The following is a 21,515-nucleotide window of genomic DNA, read 5'->3' as shown; positions in this document are numbered from 1 at the left end:
TTTGAGGTTGGCCTCAAGCCAGGGAAAAGGCTTAAGGAGAAGAATTTATGCTGCAAGGCCACAGAAGGGCAGATGTTACCAAAAGAAATGACTGCAGCTTGTTGCTGAAAGAGTGGAGGGAGGTGCAGCTGCTCCACTCCTTCTTTGGGGACGTGTATTTCAGGAGAGGCTTCCTGCCCTTCTACAGCTTCCCTGCGTTGTGCAGACAGGCAATGATCAACTCCCTGGAGAGAAATGATCTGCGCTCGGGGATAAAGACTGACACCAGCGCCAGGCCCAGAAAGAGTATACCTGAGACTACGTTTGATCAAACTTACAATCTCATTTTGTAATTGTACTACTTGCTCTTATTTCTGGAGAGCTGGCAGATGCTAATGTTCCACTTATTATGATACAGCAAAAAAGGGCACTGGGATTCATGTCCCTGAGTCTGGGCTTTAATTCCACATCTGCTACTAACTTGTATGACTACAAATAATCATGATAGTTACAGTAATAATAAAAAATGACCTTTGGGCCGGGTGCAGTGGCTCATGCTTGTAATCCCCGCACTTTGGGAGGCCAAGATGGGCAGATCACCTGAGGTCAGGAGTTTGAGGCCAGCCTGGCCAACATGGTGAAACCCAATCTCTACTAAAAATACAAAAGTTAGCCAGGCGTGGTGGTGTGTGCCTGTAATCCAGCTACTTGGGAGGCTGAGGCAGGAGAATCGCTTGAATCCAGGAGGCGGAGGTTGCAATAAGCTGAGACCATGCCACTGCACCCCAGCCTGGTCGACACAGCGAGACTCCATCTCCAAAAAAAAAAAAAAAAAGCCCTTTGGTCCTATGCTTTATACTTGGGAATCCAGGACTATTTCCCACACAATCCTCTGATGTCCTTAGAAGAACACTATTTTATCTCAACTTTACATGTGAAGAAACTGAGGCTTAGAAAGGTCTAGTCCTGGCCAGGTGCGGTGGCTCACGCCTGTAATCCCAGAACTTTGGGAGACCGAGGTGGGCGGATCACAAGGTCAAGAGATTGAGACCATCTGGCCAACATAGTGAAACCCCGTCTTTACTAAAAATACAAGAATTAGGTGGGCGTGGTGGCACGTGCCTATATTCCCAGCTACTTGGGAGGCTAAGGCAGGAGAATCTCTTGAACCCGGGAGGCGGAGGTTGTAGTGAGCTGAGATTGCGCCATTGCACTCCAGCATGGGCGACACAGCAAGACTCCATCTCAAAAAAGAAAAAAAGAAACCCAAAAAACCCCTTAACTAGAATTTACGATAGTGTGAAAAGAACAGAAGTGTGCCAAGACCAATGAAGATGTGTCTGGTCACAGATCTTGCAGTGAGCCAAGATCGTGCCACTGTACTCGAGCCTGGGGGACAGAGCAAGACTCCGTCTCAAAAAAAAGCTCCAGTCTTTGCCCAAAGTCACACACTGGTGGCAGATGAGGAACGTGACCCTGAGGCTGTGCTCTTAGCCACTCTGCTACACTGCCGCTTCGAAAGAAACTGAGGCTTAGAAAGGTCCAGTCCCTGCCCAAGGTCACACACTGGTGACAGATGAGGAATGTGACCCTGAGGCCGTGCTCTTAGCCACTCTGCTACACTGCCTCCACGATCAGCTCCCCATCTGCTCCCTGCTGATCCCATAGAGATGCCATGGAACCATAATTAAGTATCTGGGGGAACACTAAAAAAGAAACCAAAAGGCCGGGCGTGGTGGCTCACACCTGTAATCCCAGTACTGTGGGAGGCCGAGGAGGGCGAATCACGAGGTCAGGAGTTTGAGACCGGCCTGACCAACACGGTGAAACCCCATCTCTACTAAAAATACAAAAAAATTAGGTGGGTGCAGTGGCGCGCGCCTATTCCCAGCTACTCGGGAGGCTGAGGCAGAAGAATCACTTGAACCAGGGAGGCGGAGGTTGCAGTGAGCTGAGATTGCGCCATTGCACTCCAGCATGGGCAACAGAGCGAGACTCCATCACAAAAAAAAAAGAAAAAAAAAAGAAAAAAAGAAACCCAAAAAGCCCCTTAACTAGAATTTATGATAGTGTGAAAAGAACAGAAGTGTGCCAAGACCAATGAAGATCTGTCTGGCCACAGGTCAACACCCCTAACAACAAACTATTAAGAAAGGGTGGTCCAGAGGCTTATGAGTCTTCTATGAAATACTAACTTGCTTCAAGTAACCTGATGACCAATGGAGGTTTTAATAGCTTTTATTGTTCACAGGGATCTTTGCTATGGTACTAACTGTTGATCAAATGTCACCTCTAAAAATGACTAACATTTCCTTATTTAAAAAACGATTCAGTTCAATTATCTTGGTTTAGTTAATACTAATAAAGGCATATCGGTATACGGTTAAATATATGTGCTTTGAAGTTAAGACTTCAAATCCCAGAATGACTAAAGCATATTGGTGTGCACCTGTGAAAGTTCCTTCACCTCTCTAAGTCTCAGTTTCCTCATCTGTAAGTTGGGGCCATCACTACCTTCTCAGATTGCTAGATTAAATGGGACCGTGCATGTAAAGAGTGTAGCACAGTCCTAGGTTGGGAATACACACTTTGCTAATAGAGGCTATATGGCTATTTCCTCTCCTGGTATTACATACATTTCCTTAGACGCTCTCTAAAACAAGGGAACTTAAGTCAGGGTCAGTGAAACGGGGTCCCTCCCTGCTCAGGGAGAATAATGATCCAAATACAGGCACATGCTACAGCATGATAGAAACTCTTAAGCTTGATCTATCTGGCCCTGATTTTCCAGTCCATCCTCAGGCACACAAAAACAAATGTAAAATATTCAAGTGATTAATATCTCACAGACAAAATTACATATAGCAACACTGCACCCACACATGGGAATACCGGGTAAGGGTGTGGGGTTGGGTGAGGGAATAATGGTTTAGTCGGGTGCAGCCTTAAGAGAAGGAGCAGGAAAGGGTGTCCAGGGCTGTCTGCACCTGCTCAGAATCTCCATATGGAACTGCATGGATAATAAAAATTTTTCTTCTTAATGATCTCAACTTTACTCTTCCTCTGTGGATAGCACACACACATTAAAAAATGGATGAGCTAAGTGCGTCTGAAAGGAGACACAGAGATACCTATTTCTTCCACGCTGTCTGGGATAGGCAGGTCTAAGCAGCCGTCCTTGCTGAGAATCTGGACAGGGACCACCGGGGCTGAGCGTGTGGAGCTGCCTCCAGACTCATTCTGGCCTGGACCTCCTTTCTGGGGAGCCTGCTGCTGTCTGGCAGGCTTCCAGAATGGACCGTAGCCCACTCACTAGATGAGAGTGGCAAACGCATCCAGAAGCAAAGACGAGAAAAAACAAAACAAAAAACAAAACAAAACAAAACAAAAAAACACCGAGATCTGGCCTCATCTAATGTCCACGGTTCTTAAAATAAATGTTTTGCTTGACAGAGGAAGTAACCCATACACAAAGCCTCTACTACCCCAAACCAAGTGAGTCATGTCTGTTGGCAGCAAGCACAATAAATAACAAAACTCACCTGGGCTCCCCATCGTTTCCCTTTAAAACAATCATCTCTCGCCAGAACACACAAAATATCTTCCATCTTCATCTCAGAAACGCTGTAAAAGGAAGGGCATAGCAAGGTAAACTTTTTGCTCTTTCAGAAACACCCAAGACCTTGATGCATAAAACTGGCCTATTCTTGAGCTAATTAGACATGAAGTAGAAGTGACACCTTCCTAGGAAAGGAAATATTTTCCTAAACCCTTAGGAATTGAGAAGGGGACCTCTATGATATTAAAGGGACAGGATGATATTCCTGACACTTTCTTTCCTCCCTGATGAATTTAAAAGAGGCTACATTTAGAATTTCCTTAATAGAGATTGTGTCATTATTTCTTAATAAATCTTGAATACCAAACAAGTGTGCCCACTCAACTGATCAACTCCCTTGCCTTGAGCAGATGATGATGAAACAGAAAGCATTTTGATCTCTTTAGTTTATACTGGAGAGAGAGAAAAAAAAAAAAAAGGAAAGAGAAGGGTGGCCAACATCCTCCACTGTGGGGTAAACACCCCTGTGAGGGTAATGAGGACACAAAGCCCTGTCCACAGCAGCACTGCCCTTTCCTCTTCTACCCTGAAGGAGCTTCACTACCCTTGTCTCTTAATTACTGAGGGGTGAAGACCCAAGGATCTCTGACAAACCCGGAGCCATGTGCCAAGCACTGAGACAAGAACTCGGGCTTCACGCAGGAACAGAAGCCACCAGGAGCCAGAACAGAACAGTCACACCTGCCTAGCGGTGGAGTCTGGAAAGCCTCCGCTTCATCCAATCGACTGCAAGGCCACAGCATTCGAATGTAGCGAGCAGAGAGAGACTTGCGTGTCAGAGATGAAGGAGGAAACGTGAGCTGCTGCTAAGATACTTCCCAGGGAGAAAGAGAAACAGAAAGAGAAGGAGGAGTTCTAGGGGGGAAACAGATCATAAAAAGACAAATGATTTTGTTGTATGTTCCTTTTTTTTTTTTTTTTGAAAATGTAACAGCAAATTAAAACATGAATGGCAACCTCTTAGGTGGGAGAAGACAATTCTCCCCCTTTCACCCAAAGGTTACTCTGACAAGGCTATGAATGAAAATGTCACGTCTCTGACAGCGATTTACCTGAAATGTGTCATCTCCCTGCACACCCCTAGTCCTCACCCCTCAGCATCCTCTCTCTGCTGCCAACTCACAGCCCTATGGATGGGTGAAGCCTTTTTACAGCAGCAAGAGTCAACCAGAGGAGGCAGAGCATGCTCTGAAAGGGCAGGAGTCGGAGGGAGAGTGCCCTGACTTCACGGGAAATCTACTTTTCATAGGAGACAGGAATGCATGGCTATTGAACTCCCCTCTCATTTGTGCCTGGAACCCTGAAGAAAGGTGAAAACATAGCCCAGTCCCATCTCTTTCTTGGTCTATCTGATTTGCTTCTATTCATCACTTTTTTCTTGAGAAAAAAAAGAGGAAAAACACAAAAGTAAAAGAAACGCAAGAACTTGGGGTCAAATCTTGAAGCAGAAAGAAAAAAGAATCGTGCCACTTGCATTCAGCAATATAAAAAGCTAAATAGCCACAGAAAGGCAGCGTTCTCAAATGCATGTGCTGATATTCCAGCCGGAGCGCGGCTCATATGCTGCGTGTCCACCTGGCGATGTCGGGGGACCACACACCCCAAGCACACGGGAGCTGAGAGGGAACTGAAGTGATTTACAGTTTCAAAGGGCCTTCTTCTTCCTAAGAAATTGCTGCTTCTGAGGAACAAAGCAAATCTACTATGATTATTTATGGGTCCATCAACAGATCTGAATCACCCCACCTTAGTAGGAAACGAGATGGATAAATAAATAAATTCAGGGAACTGTCTTATGCCTGATCTAAGAAATACACGTTTTGATGAAGCATTTACATTTTAATAAACCAATGATGATTTTCATTAGAAACACATTTAAAGGGGAGGCAGAAAAAAGTTAAGAAGTTGACAAATACAGAGAAGTCAAAAGAATGCAGAAGCAAAGTTCTGAGCATCTAGACAGAGGTGGCAATGGCCCAGGAACCTGCCTCTTGTCCTGTCTGCTCCATTCAACTGCCAGGGCAAGCACCGCAGCGCTCGGTCTAGGAAGGCGGGTGGCCGTTTGTCGTGCTGGCCCTTGCTGCCGAGAGCCTCGGCCTGCCTTCTCCAATCTGCCCTGTGATGCCTCAGCCCTCCCAGCGCCCCTCTGCCTGGCTCTCATGTTCTCAGGCACGAAACATGCACGTGCTTCCTCCTCCTCAAAAAATATTTAGGAGTGGACCTTTTGGGTTCTAAAAATGTTCAAGTCTGCTTCTTCCCACTGCACACTTTGCAACTGGTTAATAGGGGTTTTTTTTTTTTTTTTTCATTAAGTCAAAGAAATAGCTCATGTGTAGATATAGCCAATGTAGAGCCTTTCCTCAAACAGAAATTGGGAAGAACAATGCATGACTGCAACGTAGTGACCCAGATTCTGATGTCTGTTTAAGTTGATTATAGCGCGCCCACGAGGCAGGCAGCGGTCCAGGCCCAGGCCCCTCACAAGTGAGTTTTCAGGGCAGACACCAGTGAAGTGGGGCTCACGCAAGGACCCTCCCTCCTCACGCAAATGCTCTTCCACCACCCTGCAGAGTCCCTTCCCAAAAGGCCTACACTTCCTCCTTCCGGAAGAGGTGGCGTTTGTCACTGAGTTGTCTTCCTTCTAACGTGGGATAAAAAAGGGAGTCATGTAAATGAGGGCACACTATTTTTTCCAGACAAGATCATCACAGCAGATGACGGTATTTGCTATGTCTTTAAAATATACCTGACTCCCTAATACTTCATGCCTCTGCTAATCACTGTTTTCCCTTCTCAATTTTAGCTTTATATTTGAGCCCTTCATAGCAATCTACTTGAACGTGTTATTAGAGAAAAATAAAGAGAACAGAGAGAGGCATGTCTGCTGTTAACTCTAGCATTAGACAATTATCATTGGACTCTGTAATTGCTGTCACTCATTTTTCTTAGGAAGAGGTCATGTTAAAGTGAACGAGCTTGGGGGAACATCCAGAGAGCTGCAGCCAGCAAGGAACGGGAGAATGGAATTTGTAGCTCTAGAATGGAAGGAAGAGGAAAAGAAGTGTGGAGCGACTGACAGGCTGTTACAGTGTGGTGACTACATTTTCTATTGTGGGGCCACAACACAAAATTCTGAAGATGCTTTCTGCAGGTACACAAATTCCTATGACAGGAAACGCGGCCACCAGCAGCACTGTGACGGGCTCCCAGCCTGTGAGAACAGGGTCAGGGAGGAAAAGGAAACCAGCTGCGCCAGCGGGCTTGCATTTCACCTTCCCCAGGGTTCCTGGTACACCCGCCTGGTGGGTGTCAGCCTCCATGCTGAAAGGGCCACAAAGAGAGGCCAGCCAGCCTCCAGCTGAGGGAGCTCAGAACTCAGCCGGAGAAGCGGTGCTGGGTGAAAAGTGACTGATCTGTATGAGATTTCTTTCACTAATAAGATACAATATGCATATCTTCCTTAACAAATAAAAACCACTCTTTCAACTGACAGACTGTGTTAAGATAAGGAACACACTGAAGAAAGGAAAACCCGAACTATATTTTGGCCCCCCTGACATTACAACCAGGAGTAGTTTCCTTCCTCCCTCAACACTGCAGGACACACGACACATTTTCTGAATGAGCCTCAGTCCGTAAGTGTTCACACGAACAACCTTGAGAGAGTTTTGAAAAGCCTTACTAGCATGAGAGGTGGAGTTCTGCTGGTGGGAGATGGGGCAGGTATGGTGGGGACAGCCACACACAGCTCCTGCGACTGAGTGGGCTGCACCCCTAACAGGCCTCCAGGCTGCCTGCTAGGATGTTTCCATTCCAATGACGAATGCAGTGCTTTGTTCTAGCACTGTACTTTAGGGGAGAAAACAGTGTTGCAGTTCTATCTGATGTTTTACATAAAACACAGGGCTGGGCAAGGAAAAGGAAGTAAGACTATCCCATTGACAGCAGAGCTGAGCTGCGTGCTCACGGCACGCCAGGTCTGGAATCCAGGGCTTTACTAAAGCAGGGGTGTGAGGTGCTGAACTGTGACACACAGGGTGGCGGCTGAACGTCCTGGCTGTGAGTGTAGTATGGATTTCAACAGCCTCAAAATCATTTCCCCTGGGTTTATCTTCCTGGGGGAGGGAAATTGTGTGGTAAGTAAAAAGCATTATTTCTTTAAAAGACAAATCAACTTTGAAGATACAAACCATTAATTGCAAGAAATAAAAGTTGTGAATAAAAGGCCTTTCAGAAGCTGTGAAGATGGTGCATACTTATCTTTACAGCAGGAGAAACAAAACACAGCTCTCTAAAAGAAAACCAAGTACAACAGATCGCCCTATGACTTAGTCTGGCAATGCAATGAAAACTGTCATGTGCTGAGGATATTAAGGGTTTTAGTTTTTGCCACTGGCTATTCTGGGACTCATTTAGGGATCACAAGGGTTAATGGCTCTTCGTCAGCTTACAAGGCCCATCCACTGTAAAAAGCGACCGAAAGTTAATTAGGTGAGATCAGCCGAAACCCCATTCAGGTTTCTGACTCACTTGATTTTGTGAGAAGCCAACGAGTTGACATATTCTGCCTCCGAAGGAGCCAAAATGAGCAGGCTGCTCCCATGGCAGCCAATCCGGGCGGTTCTTCCAATCCGGTGGATGTATTCTGCAGGTGAAGATGGCGCGTTGTACTAAAAAGGGTAACAAAAATGAAGGCATTCATAGATCAAGGGACTGCCATTAATTGGAAGTGCAATACCCCTCACCTGCCTCCAGGTATCCCAAGAATTAAATCCTGGTGCTATGGTTACTCTAACACAATCATAAGGAGAAGTCACTCAACCCTGAAACTCCTGGCTTCATTGGAAATAACAAGGCTCTGACACGCAAATGTGAACAGTGGCCAAGTTTCCGATAAATGAGACGTCTTCTCATCCCGATATCTCCTTTTTAATTTTACTTCTCCACAGGTCTCTTCATTTTCTGATTTGCATCTTTTCACTGTGGTGACTGGATGAGGTGAAAATGTAGGCAGGTGGGGGTACATTTCTCCAGGATGATCACATGACCTTGGCCTACTTCCTTGGAAGACAAGGCCATAGGGTGAGGTGTCCAGAGGACACTGGAGGGCATAAGGACGAAGGGGCTCCCTGCTCTGTGGGCAGAGTCTACCTCTGCTGCCAGGCCACCAGGAGCAGGCCCCAGGAGCCGGTCCCCACCAGCCTGTAGCAGCCCCATTCAGTCCTTTAGAATGAAGGCCATTCTACAGAATGTGGGCAGGTGAGGGGCAGGTTCCCTGCAGGCAGGACATTGCTTGTGCTTGCATGGAGAGCACTGCCAACTCAGAGAAAAGAGCAGACTCTATCACTCATTACGATGGATAATGCACAGCATTTTATGTTTTCTTTGGCAATAACTTTGCCATCATTAAAGCTAACTGACCATCCACTCGTTCTTCCTTTTTTTTCCCTTTGATGCTACACAAATCAAAAAGATGAGGGTCAAGATGAATATAATGTATGGGAGGCTAAGCATATGAAATGAATCAATATTCATAATATAAGCTCTAAATGATCAATTCTGTATGTCTGGCCTCCGGTACATTAAAATCATCATTGCCTTATCTTCAGTTCACTCTGTGGCCAGCAGGAAAGAAGACACAATGCCTCCAGTTCTAAAGTGATCATCTGCAGGGAGCAGATCAGACATCCTGGCCAGTGACAAGCACGCGATCCCACTAAAATGTGAATAAACCATGACTCACGTCAACAGGGCACGTGTCCCCCAGCCCCCACACAGAAGGGCTTAAAAATACCATTCTGTAGACCAATGAAAAGAAAAAACAAAACTAAAACCACCAGACTCTAGTGCTAACACCTGTACCCTCTGGCAAAGCGTCTAAGGCTAGAGGTATGTGTAAGATGCTGTCAGGAACTTAATTGCTCCCTGCAGGTCAATGTACATGGACACGGCTCTCAGGACAGCTGAGCCATCTCCTTCTGGACACAATGAGGCCTCCCAGGGGCTGAGGTAATTCCTGTTGTTTTCAGATTGCTGAAGTTTTGGTTTGTGACATGAATTAGTCTAGAAGCAGGAGAGCCTGCCACCTCCCTCTCGTGAACGCACATTCTGGCTGTTTTGCTGCAGCGGTGAGGTGGCCTGGGTTAAGGAAAGATGTCAGGGGAATTGTACAGATAAGGCTGGTTTGCTGCCTGGTTACCAGGGCAACACCCAAGAGGATAATAATAATTATTCTACTTAAAGCCAATGCATCTACTCATGATCATATATTCCTGCCTCAAGCTTACACCTTAACAACTAAAAAATTACCTGAACAATCCATGTGACTTGAGGGAGATCTAAGCCCCGAGCTGCAACATCCTTTAAAAAGAAAAGAATATGGTTTAACACTGAGTTTCTGAATCTTTCTGGGGTCCTGGATATGTCTGATAATTTAACACAAACTCTGAGAGTTCACCCACCCACAGTGCACACACATTCGGGCATACATGTGTATGCCCAGTACACACACACACACACACACACACACACACACACACACAGAGTCCTGCATAAAACTTCAGGGGGCTCGGGGACCCACTGCAGTCCTCTTGTGGTTAAAAATTCTGATTTCGGGGCAAATTCTACAGAATCCATTGATGAGGGAGTCACAACACCCTTTGCTAAAAGAATCGACAGGTTAGCCTAGGAACTTAAACAGTAATGACCAGTTGCGTAATGTAAAGAACTCTGAACACACATTTTATTTGAAAAACCACTTGATGATGAACACATTCATGGATCATCATCCCCCCGCCACAACCACGAGCAACGCCGAACAACAAGCTGGCCTTGAGGTGTGCTCTCGAACATCTCCCCTCAAGGCATTCGCTGTGGGAGTGAAGTGCAAAGTAGTTACTGAGGATTTTGCTTTCTGGCCTCAGAGAGCAGCAAGGATCCAGCAATCCTCCATCTCTTCTGATGGCTGGATTAGAATACAGGCCAAACCCATTAATCACTTCAAAGACTTAGCTAGAGAGCTGAAAAACTATAAAAGCAATGGAGATTTATTTTTTAATTTTATGTATCTTTTCAACTAGTCACCACCCAAAGAGCAAAAATTCTCTACTCTCTCTAGGCTCTCACCATTCCAGCAGACTGGAAAGTGGGAATTTCCCTGACTTTAGCTAACATTTGCACTCAGGATTCGTTCTTCAAGAATAACAGTCATAATGAGAGTGTCCCAGTCAACATTTACTGAACACTTACTATCCACCACACACACTGCGTTGAGATCTTTACCTGCGTTGCCTTGACTAATCCTCAAAACAACTATTACCCCCATCTGACAGATGAGAAAACCAAAGTTAAGAGAGATTAAGTAGTTTGTTTGGGGACACACAGCTGGGAAGTGGAAATAATCCTCGAATCCAGGTCTGCTTTGCTTTTTCAAGGCCATATTATATTATACCGCATTCCACCATCAAAAATGATCCTATGTCCCTCATATGCTGCTGGTGGGAATCCCTATGGCAGGGAATTTGGCAGTATCTAGCAAAATTACATGTGCATTCGCTCTTGACCCAGAGCAGTATCACTTCTAGAAGTCCATCCAAAAAAAGATACACTGACAAAAATACAAAATGATATGGGCATGAGGCCATTGATTTCAGCACCATATATGATTATAGATCTAGAAAAACACTGTTGACCAGCAGAAGACAGGTTCGATAAAATACAGCAATATCCCATGTAATAGAGTACTATACAGCTATGAAAAGAACAAAGATTTCTATATACGGATATGGAGACTCTAGGATATATTTTGAGAATGTCTAGTATGCTTGTGTAAGAAGTTGGGAAAATACAAACATATTTGCTCATATTTCAGTAGGAAATAATGGTGGGAAGAATCCCCAAAGCTCAAAAAAATTGTCACCACTAGGGGAGGAAGAAAAGAGGAAGGATAGGATAAAGATGGAAGCTACACTTTTTCTTTTTTCTTTTTTGTTGAGATGGAGTCTCGCTGTGTTGCCCAGGCTGGAGTGCAGTGGTACGGTCTCGGCTCACTGCAAGCTCTGCCTCCCGGGTTCACGCCATTCTCCTGCCTCAGCCTCCCGAGTAGCTGGGACTACAGGTGCCCGCCATCACACCCGGCAAATTTTTTGTATTTTTAGTAGAGACGGGGTTTCACCATATTAGCTAGGATGGTCCCGATCTCCTGACCTCGTGATCCGCCCGCCTCAGCCTCCCAAAGTGCTGGGATTACAGGCCTGAGCCACTTCGCCTGGCCCGGAAGCTACACTTTCTTTAATGAATCTTGATACTTTTGACTCAGACCGTGGAAGTGTCTTGGCATAATTTAAAAAGATAAACAGCTGTCACTATAGGAAATACAGAGTATCACTTATGACATATTCTCACCAAACAAAATAAAACCTGAAACTAGAACCTAAATCTAATCAAGTCTCTAGATCCAACTACTAGTTTACAGGAAATATGGGAAAGAGGAACATGTTGAACAGCATGAGGACACAATTAGCCAAATCCTGAATGTAGGGTATTCTAAAAGACAAATGATCTGGTTTCTTCAAGAAAAAAGTTAAAGAAAAATAAAGGAGGGGTAACAACACCCAAAAAACATTAAATAGGCAGATGGAGAACCAATACCTTGATGGAAGCTCACAAAACCACCAACTGTGGTTATCTCTGGATGGAAGGATCTAGGGGGATTTTTACTTTTCTCTGTGTTTGGCTTTCTTTTAACAATGAATTCTTACCATTTCCCCTACAATTTTTATTTATTTATTTTTTGAGACAGAGTCTCACTCTGTCGCCCAGGCTGGAGTGCAGTGGCCGGATCTCAGCTCACTGCAAGCCCCGCCTCCCAGGTTTACACCATTCTCCTGCCTCAGCCTCCCGAGCAGCTGGGACTACAGGCGCCCGCCACCACGCCCGGCTACTTTTTTTGTATTTTTTTTTAGTAGAGACGGTGTTTCACCGTATTAGCCAGGATGGTCTCGATCTCCTGACCTCGTGATCCGCCCGTCTCGGCCTCCCAAAGTGCTGGGATTACAGGCTTGAGCCACCGCGCCCGGCCCTACAATTTTTATTTAGAAAAATTTAAACCTACAGAAAAGTTAAAAGACCAGTATAACCTAGATTAAGGAGATACAGATGTAACTCCTTCACCTAGATTCCGCTACCGCCAGTCTTTGGCCCATCTGTGTTCTATCTATCTACTCATGCCCCCACACACATACACATATGCAAGCACATTTTTCTGAACCATCTGAAAGTAGGTTGCAAACATCATGACATTTTAACCCTAAATACTTTAACACACACCTCCTAACTAAAAGGACACTGATCTACATAATCACAACACTATTACCACACCTCAGAAATTTAACACTGAATAGCATTTTCTAATCAACAGTCCATATTCAAATTTCTCCAACTGTATCAAAGATGTCTCTTTTTTTTTTTTTTTTTTTAAAGATGGAGTCTCGGCCGGGCGCGGTGGCTCAAGCCTGTAATCGCAGCACTTTGGGAGGCCGAGACGGGCGGATCACGAGGTCAGGAGATCGAGACCATCCTGGCTAACACGGTGAAACCCCGTCTCTACTAAAAAATACAAAAAAAAAAAAAAACCAAAAAAAACTAGCCGGGTGAGGTGGCGGGCGCCTGTAGTCCCAGCTACTCGGGAGGCTGAGGCAGGAGAATGGCGTAAACCCGGGAGGCGGAGCTTGCAGTGAGCCGAGATCACGCCACTGCACTCCAGCCTGGGTGACAGAGCGAGACTCCGTCTCAAAAAAAAAAAAAAAAAAAAAAAAAAAAAAAAAAGATGGAGTCTCATTCTATTGCCCAGGCTGGAGTACAGTGGCACAACCACTGCTCATTGCAGGCTCAACCTCCTGGGTTCAAGTGACGCTCTGGCCTCAACCTCCTGAGTAGCTGGACGACTACCTACAAGTTCCACCACACCCGGCTAATCTAGATTCTTTTTGCTCAGGCTGGTCTTAAACTCCTGGGCTTAAGCGATCCTCCCATCCCAGCCTCCCAAAGCGTTGGGATTACAGGCATGAGCCACCACGCCTTAATATGCCTTTTACAGTTGTTTTTCTTTCCTAAACTAGGATCAGATGGTAGATCACGCACTCCGCTATGTCTCTGTAGACTTTCTTTGTTTGGAACCATACCCCTGCCTTTGATTGACTTACTTAGTTTTTCGATGTCTGTCATTTTTTAAGAACATCAAAATGTTCCTGAGGACATGAGACAACTGGATTTGTCTAACTGCTTCCTCATGGTAAGGTTCTGGTTAGGCTTTCTGGCAGAAACAACCTCAGGGTGGTGTGTGCTTCCCACGGTTCCATGTCGGGAAACACACCGGGGCAGTCTGTCTGTATGGGTCCCTCTGTAGCGAAGGTGACTTTCTCCTTTGTAACGAGTAACTGGGGAGTGACACTTTGAGACCATGTGAATAATATGGTCCTGTTTCCTAAAACCTTTCACCCAAGGCTTTTAGCATTTATTGATGGCCCTTGTCTGTACTGTTACCTGGATGACTCTTTAAGTCTATCATTCCTTCCTTCCATTTCACAGCTCTGGGATACTTCTGTAAAAACAGCCCACCCTCACCCACTGTTAGGTATCACAAAGGATTCATATGTACATAGCTTTCTTTTTTTTTTTTTTTGAGACAGAGTCTCTCTCTGTTGCCCGGGCTGGAGTGCAGTGGTCTCGATCTCCTGACCTCATGATCCGCCCGCCTCAGCCTCCCATAGTGCTGGGATTACAGGTGTGAGCCACCGTGCCCGGCCTGTACATAGTTTTTTGAAAAACAATAATACTATGTGAAGTACTATACGAAACACACTCCCAGTGGGTGCAGTGGCTCACACCTATAATCCCAGCACTTTGGGAGGCTGAGGCAGGTGAATCACCTGAGGTCAGGAGTTTGAGACCAGTGTGACCAACATGGTGAAACTCCATCTCTACAAAAAATACAAAATTAGCCAGGCATGGTGGTGCGTGCCTGTAGTCCCAGCTACTTCGGAGGCAGAGGCAGGAGAATTGCTTGAACCCGGGAGGTGGAGGGTGCAATGAGCCAAGATTGCACCATTGCACGCTACCCTGGGCAACAAGAGCAAAACTCTGTCTCAAAAAAAAAAAAAAACAAAAAACCACACTCCTGCTTCCCCCAGGGTCAGAGGCAGGACTTGGGGGAGATACCACCCCACCATCACTCCCCTAGAAGGACCACTGAGGGTACCTCAGGATTTGTCTGCCTTCACTCGTACCTCAGATTTGCGGGTTTCCTTTGAATGCTGGCTAGGCTGCATTTGTAAGTGTGTAAGCAGAAGTTAAATGTCCTAAAAGTGTGTCAACCACCCACAAAGTGTTTTCAGACAGCTCCCACAGGCTCTGGAAGCGGAAGGCTGATGCTGCAGAGCTGATGCCTTTGAAAACACAATTTAGGATGTTCTCTATCTAAAGGGGAGCGGGAGCGGCTTTCTACACCAACTACAGTTTATGTTTTTAGAAACACTGATGAGTTCTTACATCTGCAAAGCTCTTGTGAAGAACTGATTTCTTTAAGTGCCCTGCAGTGGGAGATACATGTAGGCACGGGCTGCTCGAGCTTCACAGACAGGCCTTGTAAAAAATTTAACGCTCATTGGCTTAGTAAATTCAACCAGCAAACACTAAGACTCTAAAGACTCTAAAATAATGTGTGATGTTCATGAAACTCACTGTGAGTCCAAACACACTGCAACAGTGAGTGACGAAGGACGCCGGCAGACTGTCATTGTGTCTTCAAGGTTCTATTTCCTACTTAGGTGACCTAGCTCTGGACAACAGGCTAAGACACAATCTTCCGGTCTCCCACTAATGCGTGTTGTTGGGGGAACCTCACTGATGGCCAACCGCTGCCCAATACTCCTTGTTTTCTCTCCCCCAGATTTAACTCAGCCATTTCTTTAGGCTACCACAGTGAATAAGGAGAAAGAAAGGCAAGTCCTGGTCTAGGAAGAGAGAACTGGACTGCTTGCTCCAGTCCCACTTAGGGGCTGTCCAATCCGCGTGGGTCAGTTCAGCAAGCTGAGCCTCAGCTGCCCCGCCTAGAAAACGGCTGGGAGAACCATGCTATGTACATCATGAGGTTGTTGCTAAGATCAAATGAGACCATGTATGTGACAAATATCTTGAGACCTACAAATCTCGGTATTCTTGAGATTCTATAAATCTCACTTACCCTGGTGAAGTAAGAACTGGTATGATGGCAATTAGGCAGAGAAGTGACTTCAATGTCTCTGTACTCTCCTCCTCCATCATATCTCATTCTCTGCCCCCGCCCCACCCTGGGAGAGGTCGCAGGGAAGCAGCAGAGCCTCCATTTCCCTGGAGCACAGTCAGCCAGCTACATCAGATCAACAGGAGATCATGACCCACCAAGACTCGGCAGAGGATTCTGTTCTGTCTGCTCTTAGGACTTAGATGTAGCTTCATTTTATTCCTTTAAGCTAATTAGGGCAAAAGAATTGCTAAAGTCAGTTCTGAAAGACACTCAACGGTGAGGCCTTGAAGGCCCTGGGCCTGACAATTGGCTGCCTCCATGAGACCTAGGAGTACAGATGGAAGGCAGCTTGCTCAGGTGCCAGCCTGTCAGTTGGATTAAAATGACTCATTTATTTACCCAAGAACCTCACAAAGTGCTTTTACTAACAGGGAGAGGGGGCCTGCCGTCTCTCTGAGAAGGGACGCAGCACACTCGCCTCTGACGCCTTCCCGGCCTGCCAAAAGTCATTATTGCCGTGTGTGGAAAGCCATCAGCAGGGTCCAGGCCCCCGTTGTCCGGGTGACAGATTGGGCTGCGTAATCAGAGGAGGAAGGAGAGAGTGCAGAAGCTGTCAGAGGCGAGAGATCTTGGCTGGAGCCGCCAAAAAACTGGCAACATGAGTTAGCGTAACTGAGTAAACAGCAAACAATCTCCAAATGATCTTTCCGTTAACACAAACAAAATAAAATGAAAAAGATAAACTTCACCTAAAAAGCATACCCCAGAGAAAAGCACGAAAGTCTACATTTATGTGGGGCACAGAACTGACATTCTGTGACTCTCACAGCCTTATCTCCTTTGTCTCCTAGCCTCCTGGCATGGTAGAAATTTCCCAGGAGGAGAGGAAATTAAGAACTGCACAGACAGAACAGTATGCTTCAAGCGGAAAAAAATACTGAGAAGGTGGAGGAAAGCAGCACAGGTGATCTAGGTGCATCTTCCGAAAAAGAAATGCGTGCGCTGGACAGCCAAGGAGGACGCCGAGGGACAGTCGGCACCCAGCAGGGGCTGCGGGTAGCTTCTTTCTGGGAAAAAGGTGACTGCACTCCATCCAGGGACAACCAAGGAGAGCCACCAGGAGACCAACAGAAAACCTAGTACCAGCCTGAAAATCAGGTGGCTCGGAAACTCCATTTTCCGGCCAGTCAGTGGTACTTCTGTTTATCAACTCATCAGCATAATGATGGTATTAAAAACCAGGTTCCTTTCCTCTGGCTTAGGGTGAGCTCTTCACTATAAGCAGGAGGAAATAACACTTTACACATAATCCAGTGTCTGATATCTGATCCCTTTGGTTGCTTAATTCCACTTGGGAAAGTGGGCTTTGAACTTCCAATGCCTCGTTTCTGCTCATCCCTACTTCCTACTTACCTTGGCTTTTTCTTAGATCTAGTTTCCCAGAAGACACAAAATTACATTGTGAATGTGTGAGGATTCCTCGTCTTTCACAAACTGATTTCTTTTGCTCCCAACTAAGCTTTGCCTAGACTCCATCTTACCATAGTCACACCTTTACTCAACAGCCACAGTACACAAGCCACGTATCAGGGCTTGAGAGCTGCATGATAATTAAAAAGGTCCCTGCTTTTGAGATGTTTATAATTAAAATGAAATAAAACACACACATGCACCCTTAACAGTTCCTAGCAGGAAGGAAAATGAGGTGGGGGACTTTGTAACAGTAAAGGAAATAGCATAATTGTGAACTTTTGTGTGGGCACATCACTATTTCCAAATTTTCATAAAGACATTCATTCTGGCCTTGTTAAAAGGATCTCGGGATGATAAATTAAAATGGCAAAAGGCACAGTATAAAGGGGGGAAAATCCCCACGTAACGATTAACAACACGATTCCTCTTTATCAAAAGAAGCCAGTTCTCCATCTGTCTCGTCCTGAAGTGGCCCTCGTTCCTCATTAACACCAAGGAGGCTCCTGGAGAGCGTTCAGATAGCCTGGCAAGCAACAGGCTGCTTAAAAGGATGCAGAGTGGCAGCATCTCCCCCGACCCAGGCATGATCTATTACAGCGTGTGCGTCCCACTCGCCCCAAAGCTCTCATATGCCAGAAGCGTCAGCTAGAGCAAACAAGCATGGCAGAAGGGGCAGGAACACCAAGAGAAGCGAAGGACTTCCCATGACTGGGAACCTGCGCTCCTGCTCTGGCCCAGCAACCGAGAGAAAGGAACCCCACGCAGCTCTTCTCCAGTCATCTTCACTACACAGCAAAGAGAGCTCCCAAAAGATCAGCAAACTGAAGTGACCTGGACTAGAAAATGAACAAAGACTGAGGGCTTTAGACAAATCAGGCTGTGGGCGAGGGAGTTTTCTTTACATGTGGCACCCGGGACTGGCAGGGCGCAGAGGGCTGGGAGGTACTGTGCTTTGCCAAGACAATGGCATTCTTTGTCTAGCTGATACCATGTGCCTGCAGGTATCATCAGATAGACAGAACAAGGAAAGTGATCGTATGCTTTTGACCTCACCAAGAATTATATTAACTATTTCAGAAAGAATAATCTTCTCTTCCATGCAGAGCTACTAAAAATACAAACAGCGGAACTTCAGATACCTGGAGTTTTCTTTAAGGCTTACAGCTCACCCATGTCTGTAAAGCGTTTGCATACTGGGAGACTCAACAATTTCCGAGGGATAAATCCAGCATGTTATGGGTCAAAGATAAAATATTCTGTTCCTATCATAACCTGAACTCCACCCCAAAGGTTCCTACTGCTTTCTATTTTGACAGTCCAGAACATTCACTTCTCAGGTAACACCAGAGGAATGAAAAACCCATTCCCAGTGAGCAAGTCTATTAATGTCTGTCTTTAGAAAAACACACACACTGGTAGCCCTCAACATCGAGTTTCTTGGGCCCCATCTATTGCCCCCAATTCAATCTACAAAACCAAGCACCTACTGCGTGCCTGCTCTGTGCTAGACACTGGGATAGAAATGCAAACAAATCACAGTCCTTGTCTTCACGATGCTTACGACTGGCTGGGAAGGTACCTAGACCAGGCGGGATAAGCATTACGGCGAAGAAATGAAGGGTGCACTGGGATGGCCTCGTGGGGAAGAACAGGGGGCTCCTGAGTTTCATTTCTCTGAAGACATAAAATTTAAGGGGACACCTAAGGATGGTTTAGTCAAAATCATGGTAGTGTTCCAGGCAGAGGGACTAGCATGAACCAAGGCTCCAAGGCCAGAAAAAGCCAGATGATACATTCGAGGACTGAAAGAGGGGGCTGTTTGGCTGAAGGGTAGGGAACAAGGGGGAGTAGGGTGAAAAGAGACAAATAGGGGTCAGGTTCCACAAAGTATTGTTAGATATAATAAGGACTGTTGACAAGTTTTTCTTTTGAGACAAGGTCTCACTCTGTTGCTCAGGCTGGAATGCAGTGGTGCAATCACAGCTCACTGTAGCCTCGACCTTCTAGGCTCAAGTGATCCTCCCGCCTCAGCCTCCTGAGTAGCTGGAACTACGGGCATGTGCCACCATGCCTGGCTAATTTTTAGTCCTTAACTTTTTTTGTAGAGACGGGCTCTTGCTATATTGTTGCTCAGGCTGGTCGTGAACTCCTGGGCTCAAGCGATCCTCCCACCTCGGCCTCCCAAAGTGGTGGGCTTGTAGGCGTGAATCACCGCACCTGGCCCAACAAATTTCTTTAAGTAGATTATTTAGAATTTATCTTCACTATAGGCCATGCATAAAGCTGGCTTTAGAACAAGCTTGAACATGTGACTCGTGGATGGGCCTCATAAAGGGAAGGACTTGGTCAGACACAGATCTCCTAAGGAGGCAAGCATTCCATGGTGACAGCTCTCAGGCCTGAATGAGTGTCAGCAGAGCCACTGTTTGCCTCGCACACATGAGAACCAACACTGTGATAAGCAGGTTACCAACAAGCCCCCTCTTGCAGGTGAGCACACATATATATACACACAAGAAACCATGCTGCACTCATACAGAAACTCAACACTTAGACAGAAAAGTCTCCATTGCCTTTAATAGTGAATATGGAATACAAGTTCCTTAAAAAGTAATTGCATCAAATGTGGCCTAGATGGGCATTCAAACAGCTTAGTATCTTTGTTTCTACCCAGCACTTGTTCACTGGATTGACTAAATTTATAGTACAATTTCATTACTGTATATATAGGAACTTCTCCATTAACCAGCTGGGGATTAAGTTACATCATCCAAGATGGAACAGAGAAGGCATTTTAATCTTTGGAGATAGCAACAACTACGGTAAAGTGAATCCCCGGGCGGTGGGGACAGAACACTGAAGGTGTGAGTTTTTAATCTCGAAAGAGCACAAGAGGCATGAGTTTAAAAGGTCAGTGTTGTGCTGGAGGAGGCAGCTATCCAGGACTGCAGAGCCTGAGGCTGAGGGAGCTGGCCCTGAAATCACAGGGCAAATGACAGTCAGAGACAACAGCAAATAAAATTGGCCCAAATGCACCAATTTTCCTTTAAGAAAAGGTGAGCAGAGGCGAGCAGAGTCATTTTGTTGTGGAAAGACTTTCTCAGCTCTAATTACTCCCGATAGCTGTAATTTACAAGTTTTGGGTGGATAGAAATCTCCAAGATTCACACATTTTCAGACCAACAGCTGCCACTATTAGTGAGCAAATTGCCAAGTCTTCTGCACGGTGGTGGCTGGCTATCTGTGGCCCTGTCAGGTAACAAGAAAGAAGTGCAAAGAGGCCAGCCCCACCAAGGGGCCCCTAGTGTTCCTGGGCCCTGTAGGACTGACCACAGGACAAACTGTCAAGAGACAAAAAATTACACAGCCATCACAGAAATGTACCAGCCTTCGCATGGAAGACAGGACGATACGTACCGTGCAAAGAAGGACGCCTCTCCTGGAATGTGAAAATTCCTGAAACACTGCTGTTCTTTCCTACAAAAACAAGGAAAAATAGAGCTTTACAACTCAGAGACAAACTCCAGCAAGGTAGGCTTAGATCTCCCTAGCTCGCTCCATCTCCTACTGCTAGAGCTATTTTCAGGCACAGAGAGGCTTGCCAGGAAAGAGGAAGAAGTGGATTCTTTATATCTTCTAAGATGACCCTGTACTTACAGGACCAGACTTGAGGCTACGGTGAAGTAGCAGGGGTTGTGAGGGTGCACATTTCTGGGAGACAGTACCAGGGGAGGCACACTCTCCAGGAATGGCCAAAAACAAGAACAGGAAGGTGCAAGCTCCTGCGTGCAGGGTTCCAAACCTGTGTGCAATGTATTCTAAACATTCTCCTACAAGTGCTCTGAAGGAATAAAGAATCACCAACCTTCTCTACAGGCAGTTTTAAAAAAGATTAGATACGGCTGGGCGCGGTGGCTCAAGCCTGTAATCCCAGCACTTTGGGAGGCCAAGGCGGGCGGATCATGAGGTCAGGAGATCGAGACCATCCTAGCTAACATGGTGAAACCCCGTCTCTACTAAAAATACAAAAAAAAAAATTAACCGGGTGTGGTGGCGGGCGCCTGTGGTCCCAGCTACTCGGGAGGCTGAGGCAGGAGAATGGCGTGAACCCGGGGTGTGGAGCTTGCAGTGAGCCGAGATTGCGCCACTGCACTCCAACCT

The 21,515-nt window shown here is 46.0% G+C and overlaps 2 protein-coding genes across 32 annotated transcripts in view; one reads left to right on the top strand and one right to left on the bottom strand.

Moving 5' to 3' along the window:
• Nucleotides 1-21,515, top strand: part of SPACA9 (sperm acrosome associated 9) — a 468,643-nt gene that overhangs the window by 192,672 nt on the left and 254,456 nt on the right. The window lies entirely within an intron of this gene.
• Nucleotides 1-21,515, bottom strand: part of DDX31 (DEAD-box helicase 31) — a 181,084-nt gene that overhangs the window by 130,948 nt on the left and 28,621 nt on the right. For 26 of the 30 annotated variants that reach the window (XR_013405345.1, XR_013405346.1, XR_013405344.1 and 23 more), the window contains 4 exons: nucleotides 20,772-20,831; nucleotides 9,908-9,958; nucleotides 8,129-8,268; nucleotides 3,522-3,603 (listed from right to left, as the gene is read on the bottom strand). Coding sequence is in view for 24 of the 30 variants with exons in the window: in XM_077967348.1 (XP_077823474.1) it covers nucleotides 3,522-3,603; nucleotides 8,129-8,268; nucleotides 9,908-9,958; nucleotides 20,772-20,831 (333 nt within the window). In the remaining 6 variants the exon portion in view is untranslated. Of the gene's footprint in view, nucleotides 1-3,521; nucleotides 3,604-8,128; nucleotides 8,269-9,907; nucleotides 9,959-16,651; nucleotides 17,157-19,907; nucleotides 20,330-20,771; nucleotides 20,832-21,515 lie in introns of those variants that run through there. The other 4 variants (XM_077967355.1, XM_077967347.1, XM_077967366.1 and 1 more) reach the window with 4 other exon arrangements.

This window comes from Macaca mulatta, chromosome 15 (genome assembly GCF_049350105.2).
Source record: "Macaca mulatta isolate MMU2019108-1 chromosome 15, T2T-MMU8v2.0, whole genome shotgun sequence".
NCBI classification, from domain to species: domain Eukaryota; kingdom Metazoa; phylum Chordata; class Mammalia; order Primates; family Cercopithecidae; genus Macaca; species Macaca mulatta.
This window is presented reverse-complemented; position numbering and strand designations above follow the sequence as displayed.